The sequence below is a fragment of the Carassius gibelio genome, chromosome B3 (assembly GCF_023724105.1).
Source record: "Carassius gibelio isolate Cgi1373 ecotype wild population from Czech Republic chromosome B3, carGib1.2-hapl.c, whole genome shotgun sequence".
NCBI lineage: Eukaryota > Metazoa > Chordata > Actinopteri > Cypriniformes > Cyprinidae > Carassius > Carassius gibelio.
In genome coordinates this window covers 25,686,107-25,713,491 of record NC_068398.1, presented here as the reverse complement: position 1 = coordinate 25,713,491, position 27,385 = coordinate 25,686,107, and the positions used below count along the sequence as shown (strand labels likewise).

The 27,385-nt window shown below is 37.8% G+C and overlaps 1 protein-coding gene and 1 long non-coding RNA gene across 6 annotated transcripts in view; both read left to right on the top strand.

The window, feature by feature from the left end:
- Nucleotides 1-3,935, top strand: LOC127952692 (uncharacterized). Its single transcript, XR_008153029.1, has 3 exons — nt 1-2,769; nt 2,864-2,911; nt 3,020-3,935. It is a non-coding gene; the product is annotated as an uncharacterized LOC127952692 (long non-coding RNA).
- A 1,598-nt stretch (nt 3,936-5,533) lies between these two features.
- The window catches only part of LOC127952686 (microtubule-associated protein tau-like), a 40,289-nt gene continuing 18,437 nt past the window's right edge, over nt 5,534-27,385 (top strand). Inside the window, exons 1-4 of one of the 5 annotated variants that reach the window (XM_052551347.1) lie at nt 5,534-5,588; nt 5,709-5,792; nt 7,001-7,096; nt 21,703-21,888. In XM_052551347.1, the coding sequence (XP_052407307.1) occupies nt 21,720-21,888 (169 nt within the window). In that variant the 5' untranslated portion in view covers nt 5,534-5,588; nt 5,709-5,792; nt 7,001-7,096; nt 21,703-21,719. Of the gene's footprint in view, nt 5,793-7,000; nt 7,097-8,325; nt 8,388-21,702; nt 21,889-27,385 lie in introns of those variants that run through there. The other 4 variants (XM_052551352.1, XM_052551351.1, XM_052551349.1 and 1 more) reach the window with 4 other exon arrangements.

Here is a 27,385-nt window from a genome sequence, read left to right as displayed (position 1 = left end):
TATTCTTAATTTTTTGGATAAACTATTCCTTTAACTATAACTTTATTATTATTCACTATTTCAAGGAACTGTTGCTGCTGCAATGTAAATCACTCATCACAAAATGTACACAGTGCAGCCATCATTGTTCTCTCAGACCACGATACTTTATTGAGTTACTCATCCTGGCATGATATACAATCAATGCATGTCTGCTTGAGTTATAAAAAGCTCAATCCAGTGAAGTAACAGATCTTAATCTGTGCACATACATACATCTCCCCTCCCACGCTGTCACTGAGACTTCATGCAGGCTTAACAACATGAAACCAGACACTCCCAACAGCCCTGCCTCTCTGTGTCTGGAGATGGGACATCCCACAGAAGGAGACCTAGAAAGAAGAGAGGAAATCACAGCAACAGAAGGGGGTCCCATGCCGCAGTCAGCGAGAAGGCTCCACAGCACTGTTCAGATGCAAGCAGAAACTGGAAGAGTTACAGGAGTTTACATCCCCCCGGTTGTCATGTGATTCACCACAGCTCAAGTGACAGATTGAATGGGAATATTTTATAGGTAGAAAATCTTAAAGGTGAGGTTCAGACTGAGCTGCAGGTAAGGTTACTGAATTTTCTGTGCCATTATATGCATTCAGATGCAAACAAATAAAAAATACATTCAAGTTTTAATGAAGCATTATATAGTTATCCTGAAATTAACATTCTTTCATAATTTAGTCCCTGGTGGTGGATGAGGAGATCCCTCCTCACAATGCAAAGCAATAATTATAATATAATTATTTAATCAGCATCATTTTATTCCAAACTCATATTATTATAATTTTTATTTTGTCACCAGGGGCAAATGAGGATTGAGAGCTGATTACCAGTGTATAGTGCCTTCAGTTTCAGTCCATTCCTCACACAAAGCATTCAGTATAAACCTTCAAATCAAATGACTTGAGATATACAGCAGTGTACACTGAAAATGACTGCTGTAGAAACTAGTTTCACTCAGGCCTTTCAGAGTTCAACACAAGCAACACACTGAATTTAACATCACATTTTGAAGTTTAAAGACTGAAAGTTTTTGTTTGTTTGTTTGCTTTACACAGTATACCTGATATTAAACCACTTTTATGGTACATCTATTTCTGTCCTTTTATTAGCTTTATGATCCCTGGTCCCTGTATACTTTTGTTGTATGGAAGAAGAAAAAAACTAACATTCCTCAAAATATCTTCTTTAAAGTTTCATGGATAAAAAAGTAATACAGGTTTGGAACAAAATGAGAATATGTGACAGAAAGTGTTCAATTGAAAAAAAAAAAAACTACAAGACTTTTACATTGTTACAAAAATACAATAACTTTCTTTTAAACTTTCTAGTCATCCATTTAATATCATGATATCAGTTTATACAAAATAAATAAATAAAAATGTGCAGCACAACTGTTTTCAACACTGTTAATTAATAAGGCATGTCTCTTTAGCAGCAAATCATCATATTTAACTGATTTCTGAAGGATCAAGTGGCAATGAAGAATGGAGTAATGATGCTGAAAATCCAGCTCTGCCATCAGTTTTAAAATATATTACAATTGAAACCAGTTAGTTTAAATTCAAATAATTTTTATAATAATACTGTTTTGAATGTATTTTTAATCAAACCACCCCCCCCCCCCCCCCCCCTTGGTGAGCATAAAACACTTCTCTCAAAAACCTTTTTAAAATCTTACTTACCCCAAACGTACCGTTACACCGTTACTGGTTGTATTTCACAATTCAGACTTGCAATTCTGAGTTTATATTCTCATAAATTTTCTCAGAATTACGTGTGTGTATACAGTAAGGTGTGTAAAAAATGGAGGATGAAAACAGAAATTATGAACTATGAATTCCATGGAAAAAGAAAATCTAAATTGGAGATATAAATGCTCAATTCCAAGAAAAAAGTTTGATTTGTGAAATACAACCAATTAACCGTTTTATATTTGTATGCTGTGGCAGAAATAAGCTTCATCAGGACTAGTACATCCCACCTTCAGGCTATGTTGAGTTCAAAACATTTATATATTGACTGGTCTTTAACCTTGTTATTAAAGTATGTGACATTATATGCCATGAACAACATCAGTAAAACAAGGTTAAAAGGTTTCACACAAACTTTAGGCTTTAAAACCCCAGTCTCAATTGAGTACCTATTGTATGTGAAGACATAAATGTTTCTTCATATTGATTTGAGACCACATATGCAACTTGAACTAACCTGATGGTCAGTGATGGTCAGTATAAAAGAGCTTCCATGCGAGTGTCTGCAAGCTATTACAGTTTAACATCCCTGTTCTGTTGTCTGAGTGAGTCTCTCTCTCATGGGAACAATAAGGATGAGGTTTCACTGTGATACCCTCTGGTCCTAGAACAGACGTCTGTTATTCTTAGTCTCAAAGAAGGGAACGGCACTGTGATCGGCTCTGAACTTCGCCATGTTCTTTCAACATTGAGTAAATACAAAACACTGCTACACAACAGCTCTTACACTGTTTTGCTAACAAACCAAATGACTGCTTTGTTAAATTAAGAAGAGATTTATTTTTAACATACAGTAAGCAGCTTAAAAAAATCTGTGTTTGACTCCTGGGTTTACATATTTACTGTACCTTGAGATTAACGCTGCTGGAAACAAGCACGGAGCATCACATGTGGTACCTGCAGGTGAGAAACTGACAGAATCAGAGGAAGAACAGCTGATGGCAGGACAGGAGGAGGGAAAACCAATGTGTCAGATATGAAGGTGTGACTATTTTCCAAATTTGAAAAGTTAAAGCAAATATATTCGATGTATTATTCTATCATTTAATCTCGTCCTTTCATCCTTTCTCCCGCAGCGTTTGTTAAACACATCATGGCTGGGAAAATGCAAGAGCTCAGATCAGGTGATTATGAATTTGAAATGCATTGATGTTTGGTGCTGTTTCCAATTAGGATATAGATGGAGAAAGGAGGTTCTATTTTAATCTGCTTGTCTCACATTTTCCTTTTAGGCACTACTGTCCTCTGCAGTTATCAAGAGTCCTTCAGCCCAGCTCTACGCTCTCTAATGCCCTTGAACTAGTTTTCCTGTATCAGATTTATTTTTTTATTTTTTATGTGAGTTGCACAGATTTTCTGCATCATCAGACTAAACAATTATTTTGTAATGCGTTGCAAGGAGCAAACTCCCTCTAAGTGTGTCCTGAAATTGAATGCATTTGCTGGTATATATAGGCTATATTATGTATATTTGTTCTCATGAACTTATGTCAATGATTTTTTATGTGTCAGTGCAAGTCCACAAAGTCTAAAACTCACTGTCAGTTGATAAAAAAATAAACAAACTTCAAAATTAAAATGGACCTTACCTCAACAGAATCAGTTACCTACTTTATACGACACATGGAGCAGATTTTCTTATTAAAAACTTTTACAGAAACAGCTGGAAAGAGACAAGACTCTGGATCACTGGTGTCCATGTGAATTACAGATTTACAGGATGAATGATAAAAGGAAATACACATTACATGTGTAAAACATTTCTCTTCTAAGAAAGTGTCTTGGATCCTATATAGATTTGCATTTTGGTTAGTAGTGGTAAATGCTTTTAAATAAAGTGTTTATGTTGTAAATGTGATGTGATATGGATGGACTAAACCAAAGATATATCATACTGTGACTTATGTGTAATTACTGATGTAGTATCCAGCGTTTTCATACAACCGATGCTCAGATGTTTGTTTCTTCATGAAGAGGTGTATTTAGTGACAGTGAACGGCTAACTGTTCATGTTCTAACTTTATCCCATGTTAGTACAGAATTAAATATTTAAATATCAATTTGAGCTGAAACTATTTTATACATTTACCCATGTGTTATTCTAAAACCCAAAAAGTTGTCCAATGCACTGAATAAAAGCATTGCCCTATAGCAACAACAAGACATTTTCACAGAGTTAATTTCACGGTCAACAGTTGTTTGTATAAAACAATCAGGCACCAGTGTGAACACAGAGACATGCATTTTGATTCAGTTTTAGTTACACCAACAAACAGACTGATATTATACAGTGTGACCATTATTAGAAATGTCTGACCACTGGATACCTTGATTGACCAATCAGAATCAGGCTAGGTGAATAAAACATCGACAATACACACATGATTAGATTACAGACAGCTCATTCTCATGGATTAGTGATAGACCTGTGTGGGTCCACAGCTGGCAAGTGTTCATTCACAGACCAGAAGAGCTCTCCATTCAAAAGCTATTGTATTTTTCCTGTTTGTCTTTGTGGCTCATGGCAACGGAGATGCTGTCATTTGTCTCCCTTATTGTCAGGCTGTGGGACGCAAGCATCTCCTTTGATTTTTCAACACAATGACTCATAAATAGCACATTAGCTTCAGCTGTGTCCAGCAGGATTGAGAAACGCTGAGGCAGAGCGGGTTATTGTGTTAGTGACACATGGAGTGGTACGACGCGCAAAGATACACACAATCTATAGCTGCAGCAGCAGCACAAGAAGGGATTCTTCACAGTAAAGCTGCTGCATGGATTACTGTGAAGTTTGTTTTGCTAAATATATTTACATCCAGAAATAAACTGCTACTTCCTGTCTTGTTGCCAGGATACCTTTATATTCACAGTTTGAATAGCAATGTTCAGTTAATTTTGTTTGGCTATGGCGTGTATATTTACATACAGTCATAGTGTAACATGCTCTTGAAATAGATTTACAGGAACACCAAAAAACAAGAGGATAGCTACTGAAGACAACATTTAAACTAGTGTTGTCTTATCAGTTATATAATATCCGGTTCATGTTTTGTTATGGTCGAGGCTGGGACTAGTTGGTTGGTTTTATTTCTGGTTTTATTTCAGTAAATATTTTTCAGGATATATTTTGTATTGCCCTGGAAAAAAAAGCTTGCATTTACCTAAGTTACGATTAATAAATGTACATAAAATTACATCATTTAAATTACTATGTGCTATTATAAGAAAAAAAAATATATACTTTTTATTACATTACAATTTTAGAATGTTTTGAGCTAAGTGAAAATAACAGTGGCAAGGTGTAATGAAAGTATTTTATAAACTGTTATTATGAATTTTTATTTTTAATTAAACAAGTGCATACATTAATATCAAAAAGTCAGATTTATGCTGAAGAAAAAATCTACTACCTCAGTCCTGAAGAAGAACAGACAGTCATAGTGACAAGGCTGAGACGCCACCTAATGGCCAAAAGTGTTTGTAACAGCCAGACTTTATCTCCTGTAGGAAATAATGCAGCAATATCATCATTTGACATTTTAAAGTTGGTGTATCAAAACATATTGAAATTAAGAGGGGTTAAAAATCCAACCCAGGAAGGCAGTCAGTGCAACATACATTGTCAGTCTCCATTAGAAAATATATGAAAAAAGAAAAGAAAAAAGATGCCTATTCATTCACATGTGGTCTACTGTAGTTGCTGAGCAACTCCCACCCAAGCCCAACCTCAACCGAGCATCTCTCACATCTGAAGAACACAGGGACATTGAGAACATCAACAGCATCGCTCATTTTCATACAGTATTCGAAGATAATCTACTATTGTTGTTGTATGTAAAAGATCAAGATAACTTGCTAAGCAATAGGAAGGAGAAGGATTTACATTTGATTTTGCAATTTCTGTCTTTTGGGATAAAACAGCAGCAGGTTGTGAAGTGGTGAAACAGAGGAGCACAAGGACTCGTACTGTTAATGTGAAGCTGTCCAGGTGAAGGACTTGGCTTGGTATGTAACTCAGGGGAATATGGCTGAATTTGGGGGGCATATGGTGCAATGTGTGTGTCTGTGTGTGTGTGTGTGTGTGTGAGAGAGAGAGCTTGTGTGTATCATGATTGTCTGTTAAGATTAGACTGTAAAAATGTACAGGGGTTGATCAGAAAAGCACACAGTTTTTAAAACAGTAATGCATTAGCTTGCTTGCGTTCATTGTGCAGTGAATCAGCAAAAATCTGACCCAAATGTCTAAGACTTACTGTAGAACCAGCTCAAAATAAAAAGAATTGATGTCATATTTCCAAGTCTCGAATATGATAAGCTTTGGATGGCCTTGTCTGACCTTTATAAACACATTAAAGCAAGGATGTCCAATCCTGCTCCAGCGGGCCAACATCCTGCAGATTTGAACTCCAACACACTTGCCCAGAAGTTTCTAGAGAGATGAAGACTTTGATTAGCTGGTTCAGGTATTTTTATTAAGGGTGGAAGCTAAACTCTGCAGGACAGTGGTCCTCCCGGAACAGGTATGGACACCCTTGAATTAGAGTGGTCGCTAGTGTTATTTTAGTATAATTTACATAGTTTACATTTAATTGTATTGTTATATTTGATGCTTTTAGTACCCTTTTATTTAGTAATTTTCTGTTTTCTGTCATTTTCTAAATGTCTACATATTTTTATGCATTTTTTATCACTTCAAGTAAAACTGAATGAAAATTAGAAATTATGCTTAAATAAATGTATTTTAAAATTGTATTTGATGTGTTAATGTTTATTTTATTCCAAGTAATTAAAAAAAAAAACTTGTAGTCACAGTAGCATGTTTTATTCAGGTTTCACACAAAATCTTTAATAATAGTCTCTGCCAGGGATTTTCAAACTGAGGTCTGGGAACTTTCAAGGGGTTTCTAAAGGGGTCCATGTCTTTTTCTCACACAGTATAAGCTTCTTATAGGCCTATATGGAAAAAAAAAAAGTAAAAAAACTTAGGGTATAAAAAGGTTTGTAAACCCTTACTTCATTTTTAGAAAGCATCTGCAATAAATGCAGATGATCACAACGCAGACACCCTAAAAAGTAAAATATAATATAACACACAGGATAGCATTCGGTCGGTTGTGAATATGATAGAAATGTGATGTTATTAGTAGTGCACAGAGCTCATCCTGACATCATTCTTGGTCTCTCTCTCTCTCTCTCTCTCTCTCTCTCTCTAGCGCCATCCTCCCTCTGCAGGACGCTGAAGGAGCTGGCGGGGTTTGTTCATGCTGACTGCTGCAGTTGGACAGACAATAACTCAGTGTGCCACAGAGGTAAGTCAACCCGCTTTACAAACTCAAAGACTTGTATTTAACAGCGATTCATCATTGATCAAGCACTGAGATATGCTCTTAAGCCATAGCACCATGTTTTTCTTTTTTTTTTACCCCTGCGAACAGTGTATTGGTGTTGAGATGTTAGTGAATCCGACTGCTGGGTGTGTGACTGAGACATAACGGGCCTGATTTTCTTTAGTTTAATCTAGATATGAAAGAAAATGCATGCAGTTTCTCTGAGATTGCATCGATAAGAAAAACTGTTAATAAATCGGATTGCTTTCTTCATGCATTCGCACTAAAAGATAGTTGGTTTCATGGATGCACAATATAGACAATAACCATTTATTTTCATTTAAAAGAATATTACTTTGCATTATGTTTGCCTTTTAGCATGGCACGCAGGAATTTCATGAGATCTCGAGACAGTGTGGTGACAGAACGCATGCAATGGTTCACGTGCACGCGGTTTGCCGGTGTGGAAAAACCTAGAAGTATTGAGACACTGACGATGGAGCATAATGTGGCTCTCACCGGTGCGTAAAGTCAGTCGGGATGAAAGGTGGCCAGGTTTTTTTTTTCCCACAGGTCCGTTGTGGTCATAACGGATGACAAATCGATCATGAGGTTTTATGCGGCTTTTGCGCGTGGTCCTGATCCGCCTGACAGCGAGAAGCGGACTCGACGCGTCGCTGATCCTCCGGCGTAAAGCGATTTTCGCAGTTTGCTCTCGGCTGAGAATGGTGCTGATGTTGCGTGTGTGTGTTTCGCCATGGCTACACAAGGTTCTCCTTTATCTGTAGATTTAAGGTGGTTTAGAACCCAGGTCTTCGAAAGAACCCTCTTTTTCTCCTAAGCGAACACCGCTTTTTGAGGATGCTGACCGTTGTAACACCACAAGGGTCTTTTGTCTGGGCGACTCTGCAAATAAAACAGTCTATGGAACGAAAATGTGATATCACACAAAAACACTTCCACTAGCCTAATGGGAAATAGAAGCAACAAGCCTGAATCGGTAACATTTAGGCTAATCAATATCCCACGTATTTTTATTGCTTCAGTTTATATGTAATCTGACCGTTAAACTACATAAAACTCGCTGTTTTTCTTCTGTTTTATGATTTGTATGAGAATACAAGGATGTATAGACTTCATTCTGCATTTTCAAGGCAGCGGACACACCTTGCTCCCCCGCCCTCCCCGTCTCTCTCTCTCTCTCTCTCTCTCTCTCTCTCATCACGGCTGTTGCTTGGCCACACTCTCATCATCCTCGCCCATTGTTCGCTCCGTAAGTAACATTTCTTTTTTAAAATAAACATTATGAATTCGAAAATCTTGGCTGTAACATTTGAAACATAACGGTCGACTTGCATCTATCTAACACCCCCTCCCCCCCACGCCCATCTCCGCCGAACATGCCGCCTGCCTTGTGCCTTCAGCCCAACGGCACAGTCGCCTTCGTATCGATTATGTATGTAGTCTTTCATTTTTATAATATTGAAAGATCACGAAATGTCATTTGCGGTCGGTATTTCAGCATGGTTTTATAGTAGCGGCTCTTTCTGGAGAAGTTGATCGTTATGTAGGGTAATGGTCGGTCGGTTGCTATTCTGTCATACGTTTTTGTCATTGCCTGTCTGTGGAAATTATAAACACGTAGTTAACTAAACTCGTTATTTTGAGCCAGTTTTTAGATTGTAGAAAAAAAGGAGGAAATTTATAAAGTGGCCACAGAGTTCAAATATCATAAAAAAAAGATACAGCAAGGGATGTACCAAAAGAGCTGAGGAAATTAAGTACTAGTCCTCCTTATTAGCTTTGAACAGATTTACAAAAACAGACATTCCAGTAAAGCTGACAAACATTATTTAAAATTCAGACTTATTAACCGAAGTTGTTATACTAGATGCTGTCTGCAAGGCTGCTATAAAATAAAAGCCCCCCAAAAAGTTAATTACTGTAATAGTCTGGGGTGGGCAGGGGGGGTTGATTTTGCGTTCATAAAACTAAGCCTTTTACTGACAGTAGATCCCAGCGTTATAAAGAACCAAAGTGCCTTCTGTCCAGTTATGCCAAGCATAATCTAATTAACCATGGCAATTAAGGAGACCCATGGAACATTAGGTAAATCTGATTCGTTCACAGATCTCGCGATGAAGTGTGTGTTACTCCTGTTAGACAACCGCCTGTTACTTGCCTCAGTTTCTCACTGTTAGTCACTTATAGCTTCAGAATGGAGGAGGTTGGTCTTGATTTCGGATCACAGTTCTCCTTGCATTTAGAAGAAAATTCACTTCTTATAATGACTGCATCATAATTTAGCTTAGTTCATTAAAAAGTCATAATGATAAGTCATTTAATCAATATTCTCAATGAATTGCATTACCGTATGTAGTAATTGAGTCATATGTTTTTGACCATATGTTGTCAGAGGGTCTCCACAAGGGGGATGTGAGCAATAGAGTTCACTTTAATTTTATTAGAAAAACCATTATCGCTCAATAAGATCTCAGGAACATCCGGGGATACGACAAATACGACAAACCAGATTCAACAAGTCTTGAAGACAGTGAGACAGTGTCTCTCTGGTCTGGTAGGCCAGATCCCATGCAGTGTACACTGCAGTCCTGAACTCCCTGATGCACCATGGCAACAGATGACTAACTTCCTGTGTGCAGCGGCTGGAGATCACAAAAATGCATCTTGCACATATACGCAAGCTGATTTCATGGCGTTTATACATCTTATATTCTCAATATTGAAGCCGGTTGAGTGGTTTATGATGCCTGTGCCTCTCAGCTATCTGCATCCGCGCACATTTTGTGGTGGATGTATATCACCAGACTGACATTTTCCTCTTCATGACAGCATCTGTACAACACATGTTCACGTAAATGCCAACCGTCCTTTTCGGGGACTGAATATTTTCATATGCTAAGTGGATCATGCTGTTATCAGCAGCGACTTTGTCTGGCAGCATGAGCATTATTTCATGTCAGCCAGAGTCCGCGCACACAAACACATTGACTGCTCAGCCAGTTGGTTCATTTAACGTGCAGATTCAGTTCAGTGGGTGCGAACTGAACTCTTGTGGGGTCTGGGCAAGACTTGGGAGGTGGGTCTAGAACACATGGCAGATGGGAAGGTTGCGTCTCTCGATTAGATCAAGGACATCTCTGCTGTTGGATCTACACAGCAGTGTTTATGCATAAATGAGGCTTTTAAGTCATGATTGTAGTCATGCACATCATCTATGTTTTCTTTGAGAATGCTCATGTCATTATTAGTTCTAATAATCTTGTTCTGAAATCTTTTTATACACAAATAAAGGTTCTTTATTAGCATCAGTGGTTCCAAGAAGAAACATTAACACCCATAGAATTTTCCAAATGCACAAAAGTTTCTTTAAAAAGATAAAGGTTATTTATATTATTCAAATGTTCTTCACATTAAGAAAATAATATAACAAAACTTCAGCTAAATCTTCTTCACCTTGAGGATTACAAACCTATATGACTTTCTGTCGTCTTTGGAACTCAAAAGGTGCATCTCTGAAGAATATCTCAGTCACTTTGTTACATATCAGTTGAATTAGGTATGAAGACATCAAGCTCCAGAATGACCAATTATTTATTAATTAGTCATTATTCATGGAAAGTCTCTGCCCTACAGCTCACCTTGATGCGTTCATGAGATGTCCAATTTGTAAAGAAATCATTGTTTTCAATTCAGTGAATCAATTAATTTGCTCAAGAATCAGACCATTCTAGTTCTCACTAACTCAATGATCCAGTCTCACTGGATATCAGAGCAATGGAGTGAAGATTAATAGTGAATAACCACATAAATTAAGTTTTTCCCTCCAACAAATCTATCATGTGGCTTCAGAAGACATGGAATATAGTGAAGGAGCTGAATGGACCACATTAATAATGCTTGTATGATGCTTTCTGGGGGAATTTTGGAGCCATGCAGTCATGGTCATTGGCTTGATCATATTGAAAAGAGAGGCTAGAATCTTTTTTTAAATGTTCATCTGTTTAACAGGTGAAACAAACCCAAACTGTTTTGAAATGACATTTATTTACAGAATTTTGTGGGTGAACACATAAGCATGATTTTGGTGAGGGCCAATGAAAAGATAAGCTCCTGACCACTGGATTTAGTGTTTACCAGTTAATCTTGCTGGCTGGTGCAAGCATGCTGCAATGCTTGAGAAAATACTGAGCAATATCTTGATCAAGCTGCACCTGCCATGCATTTGGCACATGCAGACTTGCAGCCATCGCCCTCACTGATCTTGCTGCCCAGTGCTGGAGCTCTGCGGGAACAGACAGAGAGAGAAAATGAGAAAGAGATAGAATAAAGGGAGGAGACTTGAGATTGATGCACACTTCTGAAGTGATGCTGCAATCTGCGCTGCTAGCTGGGATGGACAAAACTGGGTCAGAGGCAGAGCGGCACCTAACTGTGCACAGACAGGGAAGCTAGCCGTGTTGCCCACCCTTCAATAACAACCAAAGCACACACACAATTATTACCGATCTACAAATTGTAAAAAAAACAGTAAACAATTTCACACTAAACTGCCTCTGGGAAGTAGTTTCACCTGAGTGGACTTGACTTGAGTGTTTGTTTTTGCTGCTGCATTGTTGCAGGGGCATTGCAGAACCATCTCCCGAACACTTCAATTACACCACGTATAGTGCACTTATGTAATTGGTCCGTCTGAGAAAACACTGAGAGAGACCAATAAATTTAGTGAACAGAAACGCTGAGCTGGAAAGGACAGTCTGGTTCATTTAAAGTGGTCATCGGATGCCTATTCTCCACAAGTTGATATGATTCTTTAGGGTCTTAATGAAAAGGCTTTGACATAGTTTGGTTAAATGTTCTCAATGATAGTGTAAAAAACTGCTTTTTTTTTTTTTTACCCTGTCAAAAACAGCTCTATTCAGAGGAAGCCATTTTCTTGCATTTTCCTTTAAATGTTAATGAGCTCTGCTGACCCCGCCCCTCTCTTCCTAGCCACTCTCTGAGGGACTGTTTAGCCGATTTCATTGTGAGACTTATTAATTAGCACATTATTAGGAAAGGCCATTGGCAAAGATTCAATAGAAAACCTTATACTCACTTCCTCTGTAGGTGAGGTAGCTGAAATTTTGAGAAAGGGGTAAAGATTTTTATATTTATAGGGTGGTTCTGTAAACAACATTGCCAACACACATTTCAGTTAAAAAAAACGGAAAAGTGCATGTCGCATCCAATGACCCTTTTAACCCTCAGAGAAGCTAAGGTATGAGTGTATCTCTGGGCTCTTAAAGGGGACAGATGATTAACAAGCTAGTATTTTAGTTGTAGGGCAATGACCACCCAAATATGGAGCTGTGTTCAGAGTATAGTAGCTGGATTTAAGCTCAGACATACCCTGTCTAAGGAATAGCTACCATGTCTAGACAGTCGTCTAGACCGTCATAGTTCATCTGCCTCCAGCCTGTTAAGGACAAAGTATATAATTTGGTTCAAAACATTTTTTTGTTATCCTGGTTGAAAAAGTCTCTTCACATCTGATAGCAATCACTAAGTTACGTTGTCTAAATGTATTTACATGTATTAATATCTGTGGAAGGCATAGGACCATAAAATCCTCCAAGGTTTATGAAAAGCTCATCATTTGTATGATAATACATCATCAGCATGTTCCATTAATATTGTAATATTATGAGCTTTGTACTCTAATGAAGGTGAAGGAGACATGAGGTAATCTGAAAGGGTAGCGTTCAACCCTATACCAATGCCATCTTTCATCGTGTCTCTGGTTAGTCTCTGGTCTGCCTGTGCACGTTCATGTGTTTTGGAGGAGGTGTGGCTTTGAATAGTGATTATGCAGGGAGGATGAGATCCTATGCTTCAAAGTGAGCTTGCTATCGCTAGCCTTTCCAAAATCACCTACCCTACATTTGACCTGGACATGACAGATATTTTGATGTAGGACTGAGAGATTCCTCAACATATTCTGAATAATGCATTATTAAACATTAGCACAACCAGGGTAATTGAAAAAAAAATCTGCATGATATGCTGTATGCAGCCGAACTTACTTCTACAGTGTGTATTCAACCATAAAGCTGATTTCAGTTAAAATAAGAGATTTTGAGATGACAGTTCACAAAGTCTTGAACTGAGTTATTACATTTAAAATAACATGAACAGATTCATTATTCACAATAAAACCAGGAATGTTTATTAAGAAATAAATGAAATAGAGTTAAAGTTTATTTCATGTTAACCTCAATGTATTAGAGGCTTGGAAAGCAGACAATCCACATAACATAGACAGGAAATGGAAGAGTGCAAACGGATGGCTTACAAATAATATATTTTAAAGCCACAAGGGTCTAACATAATTATTCAGAGTTCAGGACACTTATGTCATATGTACTGTTCTCATTTACTCTTTTCATTTAGACATGAACCTTCATTATGCTGCGAAGATTAAGATTCTTAGTGCTGGAAAAGCTATGGATTATGAACACCAACCAAGAAAAAAGATGATGAATTTCATGTGGAAGGAGGGTGTTTTTGTGTGGGAATTGACCATATTGACTTGCTGGGCTGGTTACCGTGGAAGCAAGAAATGTCTTTGAGAGCATTATGGGTATACATATTTAACTTGCCAGGTTTTTCCCTGCTTGTTGTTCGGCTCATTGAAGATGAGCGATTATTGATTTCTCTTCTTATGGCATCAGCTGGGTTCTGTCGACGTCTGCCCTTGCTAAGGGCTGTACATTTACTGACAAGCCCTAATTATACAAAGAGACATACATGAGGTAATGTGAGCTTATGTATTGCCATGTCATCATGTCGTGGCACACACACACCCCTACCTCCTGGTATCTGGTGTGCAGGGTTTGACAGATGGTCATTTTTCCAATTGAATAAGCAAAAGTCAGGTCAGTTTTGCAGAAAAACGGCCGATCTTCACCACACTAGGACCACTGACAGCTTACATAGCATCACATTTAGCACGCATGACTGGATTAGCATCATGCCATATTGAAAATTGGCCACGGGTTCTTCAATATATGACAAGGTTTCCTACGTTTGCACTATTTGCATCTGATCTAAAGTCGACAGTGCTGATTTTGACCATCTATGTACAGCTTTTAAAGAAACAAATATCTGATTGATTGGAAATGGCTCCAACAAAAGGTGGCAAAAGGTTTCATTCACATCACAATAATTGATGTATTATTAGTAAACTTATAGTATACAGATAACCTGTTTAGCCCGATAGCTTACGAATTTGCACTTACCTTACATGTAATTTTTTGTTTTTTATTTTATGTGTTAAATGTCCCAAGTTTTATTTTATGAATAAATGATTACACTTATTGACTTAATATATTTTTTTATTTATTAATTAGCAGTCAATCAGTTGTAAATGTTTATTATGCACTATATAGTAAGCCATACATATTTTACATTGTAACAGGATAAAAACTTAATTTCGGGAAGAAGGAGGCGGGAACCGGCAGACATTCAAATCAAAACTTTAATAACCAAATAAACACAAAACAGCGCAACAGCCCCTCGCGGACGACTGTCGTGCTCAAATAAAAACCAAACACAAAAAAAAGCCTAGGCCTGGTCCTCTCTCATCCTTCACTGTCGTTGCTCCTCTTTTGTATCCTTCCATCTCCTCCATAGGACGTGAGACCGGTGAGTGGAGCAGGTGTCGCTCATTTCCCAATCACTCGTCACATTCATATCATTCACATGTTTTTAGGATAATAATTAACTGATAGTTGATGGAGACCTTTCCAAGGAGGACACTACTTGTCATGACACCAGATGAGGCACGAAGACAACCATCCTATGGAGCTGCTAAGGACACATGGTGATGGAAATATGAGATGAGGAGAAACATTATACTTTAATGTTTACTCACAAAACTGTTGCATTCCTTCAAGAAACTTTGGGTTCTCTCGCAAAAAATTAGGGAAAAAAATTAGGGAAAAAAATTAGGGAAAAAAATTAGGGAAGTCGTGGCCTAATGGTTAGAGGGTAGGACTCCCAATCGAAGGGTTGTGAGTTCGAGTCTCAGGCCGGCAGGAATTGTAGGTGGGAAGAGTTTATGTACAGTTCTCTCTCCACCTTCAATACCACGACTGAGGTGCCCTTGAGCAAGGCATCGAACCCCCAACTGCTCCCCGGGCGCCGCAGCATAAATGGCTGCCCACTGCTCCGGGTGTGTGCTCACAGTGTGTGTGTGTGTTCACTGCTCTGTGTGTGTGTATTTCGGATGGGTTAAATGCAGAGCACAAATTCTGAGTATGGGTCACCATACTTGGCTGAATGTCACTTCACTTTCACTTTCACTTTCAAAACTGTAGCATTCCTCCAAGAAACTTTGGGTTCTCTCACAAAACTGTAGCATTCCTCCAAGAAACTTTGGGTTCTCTCGCAAAACTGCAGCATTCCTCCAAGAAACTTTGGGTTCTCTCGCAAAACTGTAGCATTCCTCCAAGAAACTTTGGGTTCTCTCGCAAAACTGTAGCATTCCTCCAAGAAACTTTGGGTTTTCCTCCAAGAAACTTTGTGATATCCTTTGCAAAGCAATTTGTGTTTGCTTACACATTTATTGCATTTCCCAGAGAAATGTTGTTGTTGTTGTTTTCTCAGTTTCTCAGGTAAATGTAAAGGTTTTGTGAAAGAACATACTGAGATATTACTTTTCCTCCCTTTTAATTTATTTCCATCACTATATGCCTTTAGGGGCTCCATTACCAATCAGATCAGAGTATACCAAATTGAGAAGGTCATCAAATGGTCAGCAAATGCACCCACTACATGGATACATGTCGGTGGGCCAAGCACAACCTCAAGTAAACTTTCAGATCTGCCGTGCTGCAGGATCATTTAGCTCCGTGTGCTCAGGCAAAATAACGTGATTTGATGAGAGAAGACAGGGCTGAGTGCAATGAAAATACCCACGATGCCCCAGTACTTTAAATGTGATGGCAGCCTATTGCACTGTTGCAGCAAAATCAGTGAAAGTCCCTCTAGAAATCTGCTGTATCATACAGCTGCAGGCTCTGTCTGCGTGTCTGTCACTCTTTCTTTTCTCTCGCCTGAAGTCCCTTCATCCTTTCATTCCCAAAGTGCTCTCTTTTTCTGTCCTCCTCCCTTTCTTTTTTTCTCATTTGCTGAATTCTTTCCTCCTGCAGTTTTGTCTTTGTTGTTTCGCTCTCCTTTCCGCCTACACGCTCTTGTCCTTTCAGCTCAGAAACCCTCACACATTCCCTCTCTGTCTCTCTCTGTTTTGTCTTCCTCATCACTTGTTCTCCTTTGCTCTCTGTTTACTGTATTGTTGCAAGCAGGGCTCAGCGATAAGGCTTATTTTCGGCTTGTTATTTACTTGCTAGTCTGGGCCAGTAATTCAGCAAAATTTTTACTAGCATCACCAATTACGCAATTTATTTAGCGATGTGTATAAAATGTGTCATAAAATAAAACTAAATTTCTTTAGGCATTGTTTCATTCTTTTTTATACTAACAAAAATAAACTAATAACTAACAAAGTAAATAATAATATATTTTGATTTTAATGTTTAAAAATGTTATTTAATAATAGGAAAAAATTACAGCTACTCCATGACAGCTGTAAATTCATAAACAGTAGGTTAACTAACACCTAACAAATAACAATTATTTTGAAAATCAGATAAACTGTTTAAGGGTTAGTTAGTTCACCCAAAAATGAAAATTGGCCCATGATTTCATGATTTAATTATTCCAAAAAAAGTATTCATGTTTCTGGATGTTTGTGCAAAAACGTGCACTTGTTCCAAGACGTGATTTTTTTTTTTTTTTTGCAATTCACCTAGATTTTTGGTGATGCTAAAAACATCAGTATAAACCAAATAGTTATGTTTGCAAGGCATGCAAACAATGTTCAACAGTGTAGTACAGCCCAAATAAAGAAAGTGACATTTCTGTCAAAAGGCCCAAAACTCCCAGACTCTGGCTCTGAACCAGCGTGTCATCCTTATTGTTGAGCTGTTCTGTTACATTAGTGTACTACATACCTCTTTCTTTTTCTGCCCCCCTCCTTCCTCTTTCTCTCAGTCTCCATTTCCCTTTCACCCTCTTTTTTGCTCTCTCATTCTCTCGTGCTTTCTGCAGTAATGTGTCTTGCATATTGATGAGGTGAGAGTTGCCCGTCTCTGGCTGAAGGCCAACTCACATTACAATTCTCTGTCTCACCCTTTGGCCACTTCGGTCAGGGCCACCCCTTAGCTATATCGACCACATGTTGCCCTGCGTTGTCTTTCAAGAGCCCTCTGCATTCCAAGGCCTACCCTTCATAAATCCAGCATTGCCCTTTCTGCTCCGTGGCAAGCCCTTAACCACAAATAAAAGACAGAGAGTGAGAGACATCCATCGTCAGGAAGTAAGGCGTCGGCTTCTTAAAGGGGCACTGACATTTTCACTGCACTGCCCAGGAAGGATCACAATCATTCAGAGCACCGTGAACAGCGATTGTTTGTCAATCTGAATTCCAGCCAGAGGAGACTGAATTGCATGAACATAAAACTTGGGCAGCAAAATCGGAACACAATGTTTCTGGAAATAAAAACAACATGAAATCTCAAATTGTACTGTAACATACTCCTGGATATTCATTGTGCATGTGATTGCACAGAAAGAAAATGTTTGTCTTTGCAGTCTTCTATCAGGATGTAATACCTTGCTCTGCCTACAATCTGGTTGATGTCATCAGTTCCTCTTATTCTTGAAACCCATCTGGTGTCTGCTCTCCACAATCCAGTCGATTCCCTATGGACAAGTTCAAGTGTTCAACTGATGGAAATTGTCATGCTTTTCATGACATGCATTCAGAGCCTTCTAGCAAACATTGAATTACACGCCAAACACATTTTTTCTTCTGTCCAGACCAGCATGCGCTTCCTCAGGCTAGTTTATGTTTTTTGCCAGCAAAGTCTGGTAAACCAGCAAGTGAAGCTGATTGATTGACTGAACTGTTTAAGATGGTTAAAAGAAATGTTCCATATAAAATACAATTCAAAACTTAAAATTTCTTCTGTGGAACACACAAACACAAAAATAAAGCATGTTCACACCGCTTTTTCAACAAAAACAATTAAATTGAAAATTAACCAGTAACCTTGGGCTATACTTAAAATTGGGTGGCCATATGCGCTGTTCATACAGGACACGTCCCGGACAGAATTTTAATATTGCCTAGAACATCCAAAGCAGTTTGATCAATAACATTCAATTAATGTTCATAATCGACCAATCGTGGGGCTGTGCGTGAGAAGGTGAGATCTACAGGGAACAATGAAAGCGATGCAAATATGCGCACGTTTGTTGTTCGTTCGACCTGAACTATTGCTGTGCACGATCAAATAAAAAGACACCAAAGTAGGTGCGAGAGTTATTCGAAAACATACAGAGCCGTCTGCTCTGCTCTCTAAAGCTCTCATGAATGACATACAACGATCGACCTGCACAGTGCAAACAGCCAAAATCTGGATATTTTAGGCAATATTAAAATCCTGGCTGGGACGCATTAATGGTGCATATGGTCAACCTAACTTAAAGCATCATTAAAATTATTGATATGGCCTCATGTACGCTATATTTCAACATTGTGTGAGGAAAAGAAAAAGAAAATCATGCAGAACCGTGTGAGAACCAATGGTATTTGAAATATTAATTTAATCAGTCAGTTTAAAAAGAAAGTTGCAATAAACCTTTTTTTTTCCTATTGTGACATTGGGAGTGAAATGACTTCTTGAATAAGGATATAGGCTTGGACAATTTTGTCAATCTGGAATTGATTGGATAAATCTCTTTTGCTAACTTCTAACTTCTCATATGAGTGACGGGTTGTTGGAAGAGATGGATTATGGTCTGATGGGGATTCCAGGATACCATGCTGAGGACAATCATCCTAAACGTACCATCTGCTGAAGGCTATCCTCCCTTTTTTTTCAGGTTTTAAGCATTTTAGATATTTCTCCCCAGTTTGTGTTTTCCGACAAATATTTTTGGTAAATAAACCAGTCCCTAATGATGTAGTGGTGGTTTCCACTGGTTATCTAGTTCTGGACTGACTGTGACTGCAGATGGTTTCTAAGCTCTGTTTACTGATATCACAGCTCGCTCTGAATAATGCATAAGGATCCTGCGGGAGTCAGGCTTGAATTTGCACCACGGCTGCCTCAGGGAAACCCAGCTTGTGAGAGTTTATTAAGGTGGTGACAGATCCTCCCTGGAGAATTTGGAGAACGACGCTTCCCAATCTTCAGGGCATTTGTGCAATCATGGTACTGGGGACAAAACACCTTCAAATACAAAGCATAAGGGAATAGTTCACACAAAATATGTCATTACAAACCCATATGACTTTGTGGAACATGAATGTTGAAAATTTTATGATGTTTTCCATATTCTTTGCAATTAAAATAAATGGTGACTGAAGCTTCAAAGCTACAAAATAACCATAAGTCATATGGGTTAGAAATGAAGACCGAATTTTCATTTTTGGAGGAACTATGCCCTTTAAAGGCCATTTTGGCTTCTGGTGTTGTTCTACCCTGCTGGTCACTGCTGACTTTGAGGATGATGTAATTGACAAATGTAAACCCACCCCTGCAGCTTTGGCACTATTTTCAGCTCCACAGCACTTCTTGCCTAAAACAACTTGGTTTTCATTATGACTCTCACATCCAGATGACCTTGATGTGTGGGTCTCGGAGGGCAGGCCAAACATTTGGGTGTCCGATAACGTACACAGGGGTCATCCACAAAAAGGAATTATGGGATGTGACAATGTCGTGTGTGAGCCATCTAATCCATTTCAACACAAATGGAATTCATGTTTATGGGCACCCCGTGTAAGGCAGATGGATGAGTGCGTTCACTTTTCTGTCTCCAGAGTTTACTAATAGCTCTGCTGGGACTACATAAATTTGGTTTAACATTGTGTAAAGTATAACTGCTAAAAGGAAAACCACATCCTAGTTGTATCAGGAAGAACAGACTCAGACACACACAGCACACCAGTGACCATAAGTAAAACAACAGGAAATGGCTTCCCCTGGGCATGATTTAAGTGTAAAAGAAATCCCAGTGCCATCAATCCATCTTTTAATACCTTCAAACAATATCTAATCTTGCTCTCTTCATTGGATTGAAAGGTTCTGGTACCTTCTATGTATGGCAGAGAGACTCGAATTGGCTTTCTGTCAGCCAGTAATTGGTTTTTACCTATAATGGACAACATGTGCACATTAGCAATTATGTGATCTCTACATGTTAAGAAGCTACATACCAGAAGCTGTTTCTGAGGAAGAGAGGTCTCTTACCACTTCCTGCTGTCCTGCTGTTTCCTGTAATCTTATTGCCCTTTGTGTGTTTCATTCACCATGGCAGATATATTCACTTTGCATCATGGGATTGATTGAACATTGATCATATAGAGTCTGAAAAATTGGGAACTTAATCATAATATATAGTTTTACCAAATAAAATAACTTGTTTTCCATAAAGGATACAAATTTTGACAAATAAAGATGAAACTGAGCAGAACGGATAACTGCTGAATGATTAGACTGAATACTCACTGCTCACATTGAGTTTATTAATCACTTGATTTATGGACTATCATTTGCTTGTATTTGCCCATCTTATCTCTCTGTATACAGTTGTCATTGCAGTTTTTGGTCAAATTATATTATGCATCTAACTTCTTCTTTTTATAAGATGTTTTGACACCCAAGCAACAAGAAAAATATATATCTGACAGAACTTCCTCCATGGGATGAATTTATACTAGAAGTTACTAGAAAACGACTTTGAGTGCCATTATTGGTCTCTATGGTATTTGAATGCCATTTTTGTCATTTTGATGTTGTTGTTTTTTTTTGTTTATTTATAAAATTGCCTATATTAGAATCTCTTTTAAAATGGACTTTTCTTGTGTTATTTGCTCTTGCCAGGTCACTCTTTGAATCTCAGATAATAAAGTAAGCTAACTAACTAACTGTGTTCCTGTAGCTCAATTGGTAGAGCACTGCCTTATCAAGCGCAAGGTTGGGGGTTTGATTCCCCGGGAACACATGATAGGTAAAAATTGATAGCCTGAGTAAGTCACTTTGGATAAAAGCGTCTGTTAAATGCATACATTTAATTTAATTTTAATTTAACTAAGATCATAGTGTAACCGTAGTTAAAAAAAAAGGTTACTAACCAATGAACAAACCAACCAACCAACCAGCTAACTCCTGACTCTATGTAAGTCATTTGTATCATACAATGGATCAATTTGTGATCATTGCTCCTGCCTGAGCTAGATCACCTTTTTTTTTTTTATCTCAACTAACTAAACTAAAACAACAACTAACAAACAAACAAGTAAATATGTCTGTGCATATGTACATCATTCTGCTACTAATAATATTAATTGGATGTGAGGGAGGAGACGTCTTATGGCTAAAAGGCAATGCAGCACTTATTTGTCACATTGCCACATTAACCCCTGATCACTATTTTCTGTTTTTACTCTACAGACTGAAATCATCTCAGAATGGACCATCAGGACCACATGAATTCTGGACAGGTGGGTGACTCTCAGCACTCTCCTGGGAACAACATAGCATCTGGTGTAGCCAACATGACCATCGGTGATAGCCATCAACAAGACATGAAGAACGGGAGAGCATCGCATATGGGACCGGGTGATGGGCCAGTGAAAGGTCTGTATATAAAGAGAAAAAAAAAGTAGTTACTGTAATAAAAATAGGCGAAAAAAATGTAAGCCTGAAAACCCCCTTTTCCCCACAAAGCGCAGAAGAGCTGAGTGATACTCATGACAGTGTGTTTCTTGTCTCATACTGAGAAACCGGACACATATGCTGACGGTGACACTCAGCCATGTGTTGGTTTCAGATGTCTGTGAAGATATTCATTCATTCAGGTCCACTGCAAAATGTCTTGGAGAATTTATTTGTTGGGCTTTATTTTTCATTTGTTGAAGGACACCAGAGATCACAATCACAGTTTCCACAGAACTGGTTTACAAAGTATTGCTTTACAAAGTGATTGTGATCCTTATGAAAATGTGGTATACAAACCATTTAATTTTAAGGCATCCAGATTCCCTACCAAAGGGTTCCCACTTCCAATGGAAAACATGGGAAATGAAGAAGAAAATGACATCTCCAGGTGTTGAAAAGTTAGAGAAATCAATCAAATTCATGGAAAAATTGCGGAAATAGCTTTGTAGAAAATATAAAAGGTAAATATATTTGCAATAACTAAAAAAAGACACCTAAAGATTTTGGGCAAAAGAGATGTCTTCAACTGTTGGAAAATGAAGTTAAGAATAGCTTCTTTAAGACATTTTGTCCTGCCTGCATTGTGTGCTCACAATCATTTTTAAAATGTACATTTGGTCATATAACATTGATAGATCGTAGATTTTCTTTTGGTTTCTCATGATGTATGCTTGGATGAGGCTCAGATGTGAGGAAATAGGTCATAGTTTACAAAAAAGGGTAATCTGTCTTCCCCGCTTTGAATTGTTCTGGTACAAGTGACAAGCTTTCAGCAAGCCCCAGGCTCCCTCAGAGAGCACAGACGAAACCTTCTTATCAACCAGCAACCTGAAATTCCAGCTCAATTGTGCTGGCAGAAGTCATCAGAGCAGAATGTCTCTAAAATGACAAATTCTGTAAAATAAATCTAGAGAAACAGCATGACACTGGCTTTTAGAGTTAGTTTGTCTATTAAGAAAAGCTATTTGAATGGCAATTATAGCTATTGTCTCATGAACAAACTAACAGATGCATCAAGGTCTTGTTCTTTGTTTAGGAGGAGGAACTAATTTTGACTTTGTTTGCAATCTAAACCACCTCAGTCCTCTGCTGTCCAAACTAAAAGCTCACCGTTCTCTCATAGAGGACACACATGAACCAACGCCTGAGGTGACCACCCTAAAGCCTGTTTTAGAAGACTCCAAACCCAAGCCCTCCTTTGATAAAGATGTTCCACTGGGTATGACCCACCTCGCTACAGTTGTGCCACTCTAATTCGTTGTACTGTCCTGCCTGTTGCTCAGCTTCATATGGCCAGTTCCCTTGATCGCATCACTCCTTATTATGCTACTGATTTGACTTTCAATTTGGTCAAAGCTTTGATTAATTTTTTTAAATTAATTTTAGTTTTTTGTAATGAATCATGAAAGCCAGCCTCTCATATTTCTCATGGACAAATGAGAGCGCTAAATACAAATGTAGCCATTTTTCATCCACGTCTGCTGCTTTTCTCCCGACACTAGGCTTTGATTTCCAACGGAGGGCCCTATGCCTATTACGGTTATTAACATAAACTTTTTATTTCTATTATTATTTTCCCAAGCCTAGCTGTAGAGTTCCCACGGTCATGAAAAACCTGGAAAAATCTGAGACTTTAAAAGTGGCTTGGAAAAGAAATACAACTTTAAATGCTGTGATAAAAATTATATGAGAAATTTATAGTGACAGTAAATTTCCCTGATTATTAGGGATGTCCCCGATCAGGTTTTTTTGCCCTTGAGTCCGAGTCATTTGATTTTGAGTATCTGCCGATACCGAGTCCCGATCCGATACTTCTATAATACATTAAAAAAAGAATAAAGAAGAGAGAGAAAACAGATCCAGGATGTTCAGTAAATCACATTTTAGAAATATATTCAAATAGAAAATAGCTATTTTAAATAGGCTAGTAAAAATATTTCTAAATGTTACTGTTTTGCTGTACTTTGGATCAAATAAATGCAGGCTTGGTGAACAGAAGAGACTTCTTAAAAAAACAGTAACAAGCTTACTGTTCAATAACTTCTGACTGGTATTATTATTGTATATATGTATTTAATTGGCTTAGAAATCTATAACAAATAATAATGATTTGTTTATATACTACAAACACTGTTTATCACATAATAAGGCAGAATAGTTTCTATACTGTAATAAATGCTATGTCTGTCAGCACTGCATTGTTCATATACTTTATCATCTGCTGGAGATGACTTGAAAAATCATATATTGTCGTAATCATATATTAATGTCTTCGTTTTTCCAAAGGTTTTTGTTTTTCTGTGAAAACAACTGTTTTCATACAGCGATAGCTAGACGCTTTTGCCCATATAAGGAATTTCCTGATATGACTTTCTGTGCGAGAGCACCCTCTGGCATCGAGTATTCATGAAACACACACTGCAGGAGTGTTTAGCGCTTCGTGGTGTTCATCTCGCCTTATCGGCTTATTCTGGGTCCGAATGAAACACCAGATCATGTGCAGACTATAATGTCTATAATGTCTGAGTTTAAATATATATTTATTCACACCTTTATTATATATATATATCAGAGTCCTAAATGGGAGGTAACGTCCGATTCCGATCCAGTCTGAAACCACGCGATCAGACCCGATTTCCGATAACGTGACCGGATCTGGACATCCCTACTGATTATGCTATGTATAGAGAAAGCCAAATCCTCCATTGAGTCACGTTCAAACCTTTTTTATTTTTAGAAACTAACTGATGTACAAATAGAAATCATTGTAGGAATCACAAAAAAAAAAAATAAATAATAATAATGAACAACAGAAAAAGTCACGCTATAAACAGTGGGAACCTTAACTCTAACATAATATTTTGCCTTGCTTTGCCTTTGCTTATAACAAGTTTCCAAAAAGAAATGCTTATTACATTATGAACAGTGAAAATGACATTGACTTTTTTGGACCAGCAATAGGCCTAGAACTTCTCAGGAGTAACCTTGCCATGTTCTTAGAAGCTTTTTGGAAACTTAGTTGAGTTTTTTTTTTTCCGCTGATGTTGTGATATGCTGATGTAAAACAGCACTGAAAAAATTCATTGAAAGCTAATTGCATGCCTTCAAGGTTGTAAGATGCAGTTGCAAAAGGAAGTAGTGTTCCCAAGCAACATAACTAGCTCTTTAAAGGTTTCAAGGCCAGTAAAAGCTAAGCATATTTGTCATAGAGCTATTAGGCAGGTCTACTCTATCCTTCCTTTTGCATAAGAGAATAATGCAAGTTCTAGGCAGGGTGAGTACTAGATGAAATAGTGGTGCCCAGAACATCCATTTAGTATTTTAAATGGTCAATCAGTAAGTGACATAAGCACTAGAGCTGCTAATGGCTTAGACGGATGCACCTGTCTGGTGCCGTGACCTGGACATACAGGCTGTAATAGATAAAAAGAATAATAATTGTTGTTATTAAATCAAAAGATTTAACAACTCTAGTTATCACCATTATAGAATATTGCAGTTATAATATATACAGTATATATATTTTTCAAAACGCTTTATTGCCAAATGCCAAAAATATTTACATTTGTGTGAATATAAAAAAATGAAATCAGAGTGCTGCACTTCACACTACAGAAGCATTCAAATGCTCTAGACACATCTGAGTTTATTTGGAGCACTCATATAACACTTTTCGCAAAAAAATTTATATTTCATGGAATTCTACTGTTGCTTATTTTATTTTAATTGTACTATTTGACTTTAAATTAGAGTTAAGTAAATAAGTACATTTGCACAAAATATAACAATAAATAATCACAGACACACACACACACATACACACAAACAAAGTCTGCCTTCTGCCATTACATAGGACATATAATTACCTCACAAAAGTTCAAGGTTTAGTGAATGGACTAAGACAATCTTCATTCATCATTTATCTCCTAGAACCACAAACTCATTGATCTTAGCAGTCTAGTTGAGACAAAGGCATTAAGATGGCGTCACGTATGTTGTATGCTGTGGTTCTATGAAGCTGGGAGTGATGTAAATGTATTAGACTCCCATTAGCCATCAGCTGAATATTTCATGTTAGAGAACATGTTGCTGATGTTTGCAGTATGGCTGAAATGGGTCTGCAACTTTAATGGCTACTAAGTCCACTTTACAATCGAGCTCTTCACTTTTTATGAACTGACAGCGAGATCAGATGTCTATAAAGTCATTCATAATGTAGACTTTTTCCATTCATTTCATATGATAAACCCAGTTTACTTTAAAGCTATAGAGGAAGGGTTAACTTAATAAAAACTATTTTCTTAGCTTCCTGTGATTTATAGGTTGATCAGCGGTGTGCTTGTCTGAAACCCATCAAGGACATAATATAAGCAGATTTAAAAAACAATTTATTAGCAAAATTGCATAATGAGATCAGTTCACCTACTGAACAGGGCAAAATAATCCTATAGCTGCTGTTAATGTTCTCCGTATATCATCTGCTCTTTTAACTTGCATGTGATCTCACAACTTTGACCGGTCTGGACGGACAGCAGGAGCTGGAGAAGGTATGGTGGGCCCACCACCCCCTTATCCCCCTGCAGTGTGAAAGCTCACAGTATTTACATCTAAACAAACATACACTGGGCTCATATTTCACCACAACTTCATTATTTCATTGCTTGTGCATACATACAAAAATAAAAAACAGAGATCTCAATGGGAACCATATTCTTCCCAATTAAGTCTGTTTATATTGACGAGTTTATATCTCGCTTCACTGTATCTAAGAAATGAAAAGTTTGAGAATAACGAAGCATTCATTTAAAACTATAACTGAATGCATTAAAAAATTTTCAAATGCATTCATAGCACAGTGTCAAACATACACTTCACTGCTCAGATCAGATCCAGAAGGTTCTATCTGTGCAGTAAATGATACTTGCTAATGGACAATGCACCAATTCATTGCTTCACTGGTCATTTTGCTACAAGTCATCTATGCTTTACACACTGAAGCTCACAGAGATGTGGGTCATTGTGGATATTGTGGTTTGACTGGCCAGTTCATACTGTTATTAATGGTTTTGATTGTTTTTGTTGTGATTGAATGAGTGATGAGGCACTTTTATAAGCATTGATCCCATAACCCCTTGACCCTACTTCACTGACCCCCTCATTTGCTACTGTAGTTATTAGATTTTAAAGTACAGTCCATGTTGTTGTCTCCTGCTTGCTAATTTAAATGACCAAGCATCAATTATTGTAAAAGTGTCTTTAACTCAAAGTATACTGTGTAAAAACAGATTTTTGGACTGTTTAACTTGACGTGAAAACAGAAACTTGTGTTTTGTGTTGTGTTCGGGCCCCTTACGTGGTTCTGTGCATTGAGTTCCTTTCAGTTCCTTAATTCCTTTTCTTTCTCTGCTTCTAATGT